The 11,537-nt window shown below is 47.6% G+C and overlaps 1 protein-coding gene across 1 annotated transcript; it reads left to right on the top strand.

Annotated features, from left to right (window-relative positions):
- The first annotated feature begins 434 nt into the window (after positions 1 to 434).
- LOC124664922 lies at positions 435 to 1,148 on the top strand. The gene has a single exon (XM_047202336.1). The coding sequence runs from the start codon at positions 435 to 437 to the stop codon at positions 1,146 to 1,148; it is 714 nt and encodes a 237-aa protein (XP_047058292.1).
- The last annotated feature ends 10,389 nt before the right edge of the window (positions 1,149 to 11,537 follow it).

The following is an 11,537-nucleotide window of genomic DNA, read 5'->3' as shown; positions in this document are numbered from 1 at the left end:
GTTCAAACAGTGCTTGGCTTTAGGTTAGCTTAGCCACAGCGCTCAGCGCACAGACGCCACACAACCAAACCAACGTTACACTTGATGACTCATCTTCTTTCCTTAATTCTTAAGTGTCCCATCCGGCCGCGGGCCCCGCTCCCCACCACGCCCTCCCTCCCAGGCTCCCACCTCTCGCGCGCCTTTAAATACCTCCCCGGCCTCCTCTTCCCATTCGTTCCATTCACCACCTAGCCAAGCAAAGCACTCCACAGCAAAAGCTCTTCCACTCCAATCAATCCCTAGCAAAGCAAAGCAAAGCAACACCACCAAGAGCCAGCCAGCTCCTCGATCTCGGTGACGCGACGCTTGCAAAGCGAGATCGATCGTCTGCATTGCGGTGCTCGTCATCCACCGATCTCTAGCTAGTCGATCTTCTGGCGCCGGTGGTGGCGATGGCGACCGACAGGAGGATACAGCCGGCCGGCAGCGGCAGCGGGGGAGGGGCCACGGAGGAGGAGGCCGGGCTCGGGAAGCGCCTGCTGCGGGTTCTGCGCGCCGTCTACCACATGCTGCGCAAGGGCCTCTGCCGCAAGCGCCTCATGATGGACCTCCACCTGCTCCTCGGCCGCGGCAAGCTCGCCGGCCGCGCCCTCCGCGCCCACCTCGCCCACCACCCGCAGCCGCACCACCTCGCCGCCGCGGCCGCCGCCGCCGGCGCGTCCCCGTCCGCGCTCACCATGTACCAGCACAACCCGAGGGACGTCGAGTTCAGCTGCGACACCACGCCGCTCTACGCCGCGGCCAGCCCGGCCATCGCCTTCCCCTTCAAGATCGGACGCGGCCGGGGCCGGGGCGGCAGCAGCCTCGGCGGGCTCGACGCCGCCACCGTGGCCGCCGCCTTCGAGATGATGAACGCGCAGGCCAACGGCGGGGAGACTCCGGGTGCCACCGGGGCCACGCCGTCGCCGATGCTCGCGCTCAGCCGCGGCCGCTGCCCGGCCGGCGCGCGCCAGCTGCGCGTCACCGACTCGCCCTTCCCCGTCGAGCCCGAGGGCGTCGACGAGCGCGTCGACGCCGAGGCCGACAGCTTCATCAAGCGCTTCTACGAGCAGCTCCGGATGCAGCAGTCCACCACGCCCGACAACTGCGTCCGCCGCCGGGGCTAGCACGCGCTAGCGACAGATCCATCGTCCCGGCCGCTTCTGCTTCTGCCGCCGCCGCCCGCCAACACACGCGCGCGAGCCTAGCTGCTGCGGATCGATGCATGTGATAAATACGTGGCGCCGATCGATTGTTTCACTGCCATGTGGGTCTCGAGTTTTTCTAGCTGCCTGCATGCATGCTTAATTGCTTGTAATTTCCTCGTTTGTGATAATCCCTCCGTATGGTAGAGGGCGAGGAGACGAGATAAACAAGGGTTCTCAAGCCCCCCCAAACTTGTATCTGTTATATCAAGATGGTATCATGCATATGAGATGAAATGATAAAATTTTGCACATTAATTTTCATGTAAATTGCTCGATGTACATGCTTTGATATTGTCTACATACTTCAATTGTCAAGATGTCACTACAAAAGTTTGCTTTGAGGTTTTATTTGCTATCTTGATTATTTGTTTGGCACGAAGTGTCGCACACGTCAGTTGGACTTCGATCATAACAGGACCCATACGTATATACTTACTGATTTCGTGCATACAAGAATATACTTCATGACAATCCTGTTGAGAATTTGAGATTAGGAAAGTACTTACGTACAATATGCTTTTTCGTTGTCTTACTTGTACATACAGACTGTACGCGACCTTACGGTTTGGACAAGAAATCAGCTCAATCTGGCCGTACTGTTCAATCTTTGCTCCACCATAAGAAGGGAGAAAATAAGAAAAAGGACATAACTTTTTCTCTGAACAAGGGGAGGGGTCTGGAAGGACCCCGAGAGCTGCAAATTATATTATCACCGGTGGTAGACCCTGAAACAAAAGTGAAAATTCAACATAGCCCTACATAATTGCATAAAGGACCTTGAAAAAATAGAAAAAGCAGTCGGGCCCTTGGTTCTCTCCACCGGAGCCGAGCCTCCATCGCCGGCCGCCTTGAGGACGCACCACTTGGCAGTGAGAAGGCTCTAGTTCCGATGAGAAGCTCTGAGAGGGACCTCCGCTCTAGAGGTTGTGAAGGACGTCATTTAGTTATCTAGATGGGCCACCCTTTTGGCCAAAGATTGCGGAGTCGAGGATGACCTCCTCGCCGCACATCACCCCCACGCCCCGAGGTGGCCACAAGACACGACTTTATTGAAGGAGACGGCACCCACTGCCTCTATGTCACGCTCCGAACAAAGGAGCCGTAGAGCAAAGAGAATGAGCCCTAGGTCGTCCAAGATCTAGCCGGCAAGATCTCGAGCTCTGCTCCACCTACAGTGCATAAATCCCGCAGCCTCCCATGTCTGCACATGCACGAGGACGACGCCAGGGGAGAGGGGAGACGAAGGCCGGGGAGGGCTGCCAACCCTCAGGGGTGGGAGGAGGAAATGAGCGGCATGTATCATGTATGACATAACCTTTGACCTTTCGTTGCAGTCCTGCCTATGATCATAAGGTGTCCTTAATTTAATTTCAGCCTGATGGAATAATCTTGTCCATGATACGTCACTACACGTCCTTTGAATCTTGTGGTATAACACTAGCTAGCCTTTTCCTTTGCGTTTTAGTTTCGACACCTTGATAGCGATTGTGCCTAGCTGGTTGGGACCGATTGGGGCTTTGAGAATATACATATTTCTGGGATCGTTCGAAATATCAACGTACGTACACGCACGTAGGGATCAAAATCGATACGTGCACATGTAATGAAAGACCAGACATATATCTATGTTATCTCCAGTTTTTTGTTAGGTATGCTAATGTATGTGCGGCTAAGTGGACACATAAGTTGGAGCAGATCTTGATTGCAACGGGTATATATAGGTTAACTTATTGTGTGAATGGCGGACACGTCATGCATGCTGATAATTGTTCATCGCCGGGAATGGATTTGACAGTGCGGTGGTGCCCCATGAAAAATGTGTGTTAGTACATCAGAAAAGGCTTTATTACAGTGGAGATAATCAAATCATGCATGGAGAACGGGCGACTAGGTAAGGTTGAAATTGCCATGTGGCATCTGTCGCCAAGCCACCACCATGATGATGAGTGATGACGGCTACAACCAATTTGATTGGAAAGTCCAATGGCAAAAAGAAGGTGATTCCTTAGCTTGCTATTTCGTACGAATCGAAATGAGGGAATCAATCAAAATAATTCAACAAGCTATATAAAAAAAATTGTGGAGGACCTTATGATAATTTAGAAGTCCGGCGCTTTAAGAAAGGAAAGAATTCCAAATGGAATGATTTTGAATAAAAGTTTCTTGGTAAAAAAAACCTTCACCTAATTTTAAATTATGAAAGCAAGAGCTTTATGTAAGAGTGGAGGCCTCAAAAGGTGAATTAGGAATTATCTAGTAGGAGATGATAGCCTTTTCCCTTGGAGATGGAAAATTCATCCACCCGGTTTTATTAATGTACAAATTCTTCCTCAGCTATTCAAACAAATGAAATTGGCCTATATCATGATGATATTAGTTAGTATAGATATCATTATGGGGGAAGTTGACAGTTGAATGGCTTCAGCTCAGGAGGCTTCAGATCGCCGGTCCGTGATCAATTGGGCCGTGTGATTCGGAATGCTGAAGGATTTGTTTTCTGGAGACCGGGATAGGTTATCTCTATCTAGTTTGGGAGTTGTTGGTCTATGGTTTTGATCACTTGACAATGTTATTTTTGTTTTGGTCACCGGGGTGGGAAAAAACCCTCTTATAGCTCTATATAAAGGCAGGTCCATCCATGCTATGTAAGTAACTGATACTCTGCAGAGACTGGAAAGCCGCTCCCATCCTAGAAAAAATATAAGTAACCGAAAGAGAAGGTAGCCTAATGTGAAAACGAAAAAGGCTTAGAGTGTAGCATGATGATCAAATCATGGAGAAGGGACACCAGGGTAAGGTTAAAACTGGCGGCATCTGTGATCTGTCGCCACCCGCCAAGCCACCATCATGATTGACTAGTGAAGGAAGCAAACGGGAGCGGGCCGAGGCCGGGATGATGGATGGCTACTAGTCGTCGCGACTCGCGAGCTCGCGATGGAGCACGGCAACGGCGGCCATTGCCTCCCATGCTAAGCAAACGTGCGTGCCCGATCCCCACTGTACTGTACAGGTAGCTCGCGCCATCCTGTCATTCCAGTTCTAGCCAAGCCAGCCTCACCTGCTTGGACCGTGCATCCGACACGCGAGCCCCTCTGAACTACTGAAGGTCAATAATCCGCGCGCACGCGTCAAGCCTGCCCGAGAGCACGAGGTGGCCGGCCGGCCGGCCGGCGGCAGCTTCCGACGGCCGCGCGCACGAAGAGGAGGCGCACGACAGCTTAAACTTTCCTCCGTCCCGTGGCGGAGGGCGGCGGCTCTGCGATTCGGCACGTACGACTGCAGGAGCGCTGTGCCGCTTCCGGCGACCGGCCTTGCGCACGCGCCTTTGGGAGCGTGGAACGCGAAAAGGCGGGCACGAAAAGGCGGCGGGTGGTTGATTTGCTTTCTCGCCCTTAAAGGCCTTTTGTGGAGGGATTAAGCCTTTCTTAAGCTTTTTAGCAGGACGAAGTCGTCCAAACTGGCCCATGACGCGAACTCTCTTCCCACAAGACAGCCCAGCCGGCCTCACGCCACACAAGCACAAAGGTCGACGCTGAAAGACCCACTTTTTTTCCCGGCAAATACACACTATCTACCTGTCGTTGTTAAACAAATTAAGATCATCTCTAGTATTAACCGAAACAGTGGGAACCGAATTTAGTCTCCCGAAAATCTGTTTACTGATCGGAGAAAGGCTAGCGCAGAACAGGGTCCCTAAACCAAAACTGTAAAACATAATATTATGTTTTACAAGTTCGGTTTGCGGGCTCTGTTCCGCGACAGGAGGCGTCCAAACCCGTAAAATCAGGGTTTTATCACATAATTTATATGCAACATGATATAGAACAGAAACATAGAACAATCGATCATAAAGTAATCAAATAATAGTTTTGAGCACACAATAATCATTTAAATTATTACATCATCAAACAAATAAATAAATGTCTGAACCAAATTACAATAATAGTTTCCAAATTATTAAAACAAATAATCAAATGTCTCAACAATGGAATGGTGGGATCAAGTATGGCATAAACGAGCTGGTGATGAGTCGTGGAATTCTCAATCTGTCGATGCGTTTCAAGGACTTGATAATCATCGGAGCAAACCTACGCACAGACTCGGCGGTTGTATCTTCACCAATTCAAAGATGCTCATCGGTGTAATCCGTAGGGATGACATACGCAATTACCCTCGTTGCAACGGAGATTTTTGGATAGGGGCTAAAACCCATCACGGCGGCATCATTTCTATGTTGCTTGAAGTAATTTAAGTTTGCTTTGCAAGCCTTCATGATTTTGACGAGCAAACTACGGCGCATGCGATACCTTCTACGGAATAGATGCGGCAGATAGGTAGCTACCTCGACAAAGTAGACATCCCATAATTTGTAGTGCCTGAGGAGGCAATTCCGGTGGATGTGGTTGCGGCCCATCACCGAGTCGCACCGCCTACCCAGCAACTTCACGCGGTCCTCCAGCTCCTTGATGGCGAGAAGGACACTAGCTAACTGCTCATATTCTTAAACAAACTAAGAGCATCTTCACATGCACACTCTAAATAGACGCTGAAAACGGCGACAATGCATCGTATTGGGGGCGCCCGTCTTCAATAGCACTCTAAAGGTACCAAACAATGGCAAAACGCTGTTGGAGCACATCAAAAGTCCGCTAGGCATCCTTCTAACATGCATCCTGACAAATTAAGACCTCTTCCCTATAGCATGGTTGGGGATTGTCTTCAGAAATGTAGCGTATGGTATATAGATAAATGGGTCGCTACTAGAAAAACAGCTATTCGTGGGTTTGCTACTAGTGGAGCACTATAATAGTGGTGCGCCAGTACTATGCACTATAAAGGTTTTTTTATACGAAAATATATCTACAAAAAAAGTTACTTCTGAATTCAACGGCCTACTACCGTTTACCGAATTTATAGCTTTCCCAAAATCATAAAGGAAAATAGAGTTTGACAAGATTTTAGAAGAAGAAAAAAATCAAAAGCGGGAAAACTTAGTTGTGGCGAAAGAGGGAAAAACTTAGCTATGGTGCACAACTGCTAAGTTTCCCCTTTCGATTTTTTTTTCTAAAACCTTCTGAAACTCTATTTTACTTTCTGATTTTGGGAAATTGTGGTGACCCAGCTTACCACTGCATGGAGTAGTATGCAAGTCGTTGACATAACACCAATGAAACACAGTTCCACTAGTATTACATCCCTCAGAGTGGTACAACAGAAATATTTGCGCGTCTAAGGCATGTCTATAGAATTACACACGGACTCTTTACAGAAGATCAACACAGCCTCCTACTTTACAATAAGGTAAAACTGCAAATAAACTCCAGAAGAACAACACGTAGTTGATACGTCTCCGACGTATCGATAATTTCTTATGTTCCATGCCACATTATTGATGATATCTACATGTTTTATACACATTATATATTGTATTTATGCATTTTCCGGCACTAACCTATTAACGAGATGCCGAAGAGCCAGTTGCTGTTTTCTGCTGTTTTTGGTTTCAGAAATCCTACAAAGGAAATATTCTCGGAACTGGACGAAATCAACGCCCAGGGTCCTATTTTTGCACGAAGCTTCAAGAAGTCCGAGGGAGAGTCAAAGTGGGGCCACGAGGTGGCGACACACCAGGGCGGCGCGGCCCAGGCCCTGGCCGCGCCGGCCTGTGGTGTGGGCCCCTCGTGACGCCCCTTTACCCGCCCTTCCGCCTACAAATAGCCTTCGTCGCGAAACCCCCAGTACCGAGAGCCACGATACGGAAAACCTTCCAGAGACGCCGCCGCCGCCAATCCCATCTCGGGGGATTCAGGAGATCGCCTCCGGCACCCTGCCGGAGAGGGGATTCATCTCCCGGAGGACTCTTCACCGCCATGGTCGCCTCCGGAGTGATGAGTGAGTAGTTCACCCCTCGGACTATGGGTCCATAGCAGTAGCTAGATGGTTGTCTTCTCCTCATGTGCTTCATTGTTGGATCTTGTGAGCTGCGTAACATGATCAAGATCATCTATCTCGTAATTCTATATGTTGTGTTTGTCGGGATCCGATGGATAGAGAATACTATGTTATGTTGATTATCAATCTATTACCTATGTGTTGTTTATGATCTTGCATGCTCTCCGTTATTAGTAGAGGCTCTAGCCAAGTTTTTGCTCTTAACTCCAAGAGGGAGTATTTATGCTCGATAGTGGGTTCATGCCTCCATTAAATCTGGGACAAGTGATGAGAAAGTTCTAAGGTTGTGGATGTGCTGTTGCCACTAGGGATAAAACATTGATGCTATGTCCGAGGATGTAGTTATTGATTACATTACGCACCATACTTAATGCAATTGTCTCGTTGTTTTGCAACTTAATACTCGGAAGGGGTTCGGATGATAACCCGAAGGTGGACTTTTTAGGCATAGATGCATGCCGGATAGCGGTCTATGTACTTTGTCGTAATGCCCAATTAAATCTCACAATATTCATCGTATCATGTATGTGCATTGTTATGCTCTCTTTATTTGTCAATTGCCCGACCGTAAGTTGTTCACCCAACATGCTATTTATCTTATGGGAGAGACACCTCTAGTGAACTGTGGACCCCGGTCCATTCTTTTACATTGAATACAATCTACTGCAATACTTGTTCTACTCGTTTTCTCGCAAACAATCATCATCCACACTATACATCTAATCCTTTGTTACAGCAAGCCGGTGAGATTGAAAACCTCACTGTTTCGATGGGGCAAAGTACTTTGGTTGTGTTGTGCAGGTTCCACGTTGGCGCCGGAATCCCTGGTGTTGCGCCGCACTACATCTCGCCGCCATCAACCTTCAACGTGCTTCTTGACTCCTACTGGTTCGATAAACCTTGGTTTCTTTCTGAGGGAAAACTTGCTGCTGTGCGCATCATGCCTTCCTCTTGGGGTTCCCAACGAACGTGTGAGTTACACGCCATCAAGCTCTTTTTCTGGCGCCGTTGCCGGGGAGATCAAGACACGCTGCAAGGGGAGTCTCCACAATCCAATCTCTCTACTTTGTTTTTGTCTTGCTCTATTTTATTTACTACTTTGTTTGCTGCATTATATCAAAACACAAAAAAATTAGTTGCTAGCTTTACTTTATTTACTGTCTTGCACTCTATATCGAAAACACAAAAAAATTAGTTACTTGCATTTAATTTATCTAGTTTGCTTTATTTACTACTGCTAAAATGGCCACCCCTGAAAATACTAAGTTGTGTGACTTCACAACCACAAATAATAATGATTTCTTATGCACACCTATGTCTCCACCTGCTACTACAGCAGAATTCTTTGAAATTAAACCTGCTTTATCGAATCTTGTTATGAGAGAGCAATTTTCTCGGTGTTAGTTCCGATGATGCTGCTGCCCATCTCAATAACTTTGTTGAATTGTGTGAAATGCAAAAGTATAAAGATGTAGATGGTGACATTATAAAATTAAAATTGTTTCCTTTCTCATTAAGAGGAAGAGCTAAAAATTGGTTGCTATCTCTCGCTCGAGAATAGTATTGATTCATGGACTAAATGCAAGGATGCTTTTATTGGTAGATATTATCCCCCGCTAAAATCATATCTTTGAGAAGTAGCATAATGAATTTTAAACAATTAGATAATGAGCATGTTGCACAAGCTTGGGAAAGAATGAAATCTTTGGTTAAAAATTGCCCAACCCATGGACTGACTACTTGGATTATCATCCAAACCTTTTATGCAGGACTGAATTTTTCTTCACGGAACCTATTGGATTCAGCTGCTGGAGGTACCTTTATGTCCATCACTCTTGGTGAAGCAACAAAGCTCCTTGATAATATGATGATTAATTACTCTGAATGGCACACGGAAAGAGCTCCACAAGGTAAGAAGGTAAATTCTGTTGAAGAAACCTCTTCCTTGAGTGATAAGATTGATGCTATTATGTCTATGCTTGTGAATGATAGGACTAATGTTGATCCTAATAATGTTCCGTTAGCTTCATTGGTTGCTCAAGAAGAACATGTTAATGTAAACTTCATTAAAAATAATAATTTCATCAACAATGCTTATCGGAACAATTCTAGTAATAACTATAGGCCATATCCTTATAATAATGGTAATGGTTATGGTAATTCTTATGGGAATTCTTACAACAATAATAGGAACACACCCCTGGACTTGAAGCTATGCTTAAAAAATTTATTAGTACACAAACTGCTTTTAACAAATCTGTTGAGGAAAAGCTCAATAAAATTGATATTCTCGCTTCTAAGGTTGATAGTCTTGCCTCTGATGTTGATCTTTTGAAATCGAAAGTTATGCCTAATAAGGATATTGAGAATAAAATTGTTACTACAGCAAATGCCATCCAAGTTAGGATTAATGAGAATATAAGATTGATGGCCGAATTACATGCTAGGTGGGAAAGAGAAGAAAATGAAAAACTAGCTAAAGAGAATAATGTAGCTAAAGTTTGGACTATTACCACCACTAGTAATGTTAATGCTCCACATGTTGCTGCACCTCCTACTATCAATGGTAAAATAATTGGTGTTGGCAATGTTTCCACTTCTAATGCAAAGCCTGCACAATTGCCTGAAACTGCTAAAACTGCCTGTGATAAAACTGCTGAAAATTTTTTCCAACATTGGGGATGATGATCCCATTGCTTTAGATTATAATGGTTTGGATTTTGATGATTGCCACATCTCTGAAGTTATAAAGTTCTTACAAAAACTTGCTAAGAGTCCTAATGCTAGTGCTATAAATTTGGCTTTCACAAAACATATGACAAATGCTCTCATAAAAGCTAGAGAAGAGAAACTAAAACTTGAAACTTCTATTCCTAGAAAGCTAGAGGATGGTTGGGAGCCCATCATTAAGATGAAGGTCAATAACTTTGATTGTAATGCTTTATGTGATCTTGGTGCAAGTTGATGGCGTGTATTTCACACGTTCGTTGGGCAACCCCAAGAGGAAGGTATGATGCGCACAGCAGCAAGTTTTCCCTCAGAAAGAAACCAAGGTTTATCGAACCAGGAGGAGCCAAGAAGCACGTTGAAGGTTGATGGCGGCGGGATGTAGTGCGGCGCAACACCGGAGATTCCGGCGCCAACGTGGAACCTGCACAACACAACCAAAGTACTTTGCCCCAACGAAACAGTGAGGTTGTCAATCTCACCGGCTTGTCTGTAACAAAGGATTAACCGTATTGTGTGGAAGATGATTGTTTGCAGAGAAAACAATAAAACAAGTATTGCAGCAGATTTGTACTTCAAGTATTAAAGAATGGACCGGGGTCCACAGCTCACTAGAGATGTCTCTCCCATAAGATAAAAGCATGTTGGGTGAACAAATTACAGTCGGGCAATTGACAAATAGAGAGGGCATAACAATGCACATACATGACATGATAAGTATAGTGAGATTTAATTGGGCATTACGACAAAGTACATAGACCGCCATCCAACCGCATCTATGCCTAAAAAGTCCACCTTCAGGTTATCATCCGAACCCCCTCCAGTATTAAGTTGCAAAGCAACAGACAATTGCATTAAGTATGGTGCGTAATGTAATCAACAACTACATCCTCGGACATAGCGCCAATGTTTTATCCCTAGCGCAAACGTGCACGAGCAGGAGGACGTAAACAGCAGTAGGAGGCAAGCATGCCGGGTGCAGCTTCCGTAGAGCTCGGGCCCATCAGGCCCGCAAAGCATCCCCAGACCTAGGCCCGCCTGGCCCGGGTCCGACGCGCACACTCGAGGACGCCGCCGCCACCGTCTTTGCCGCCGTCCGGCCACCCCCACGTCCGGCTGACCCGTAGCACGAACATCGGCACACGGACAGGCCAGATCTGGCCGACCGATGGCCGAGCACCCCACCGCCAAGGGCGCCACCACCAGCCACCTCGCACACCACCACAACACTGGCGTGAACTAGCGCTGCCTAGGCCACCATCCCCCTGGGAGAGCAGCCATCGCCATTACCACCAGATCCGGGCCCGCCTGGCCCAGATCCGGCCCGCAACGCGCACAGCCAGCCCCACCAGGACGCCTCCCACGCCATCCACCGCGAATCTTGCACCGCCGAGCGCCGGAAACGCCGAGCAGGACCTATGCTTGGATGCAGTCCGCCGCCGCCGACTAAGAACCTGCAGAGATGTGCTTAGACCGCCGCCGCCGCCATGGGCACCAGCAGCCACGAGAACCACCACCTGCCGCCGCCTCCACCTGCGGGAAGTCGCCCCTGACGCAGCTCGCCGGCTGCCGCCACGCCAGGCCACGCCGACCTCCGCCGAGCTGCACCGCCGCCAAGGAGAGCGCCGC

The sequence above is a fragment of the Lolium rigidum genome, chromosome 6 (genome assembly GCF_022539505.1).
Source record: "Lolium rigidum isolate FL_2022 chromosome 6, APGP_CSIRO_Lrig_0.1, whole genome shotgun sequence".
NCBI classification, from domain to species: domain Eukaryota; kingdom Viridiplantae; phylum Streptophyta; class Magnoliopsida; order Poales; family Poaceae; genus Lolium; species Lolium rigidum.
This window is presented reverse-complemented; position numbering and strand designations above follow the sequence as displayed.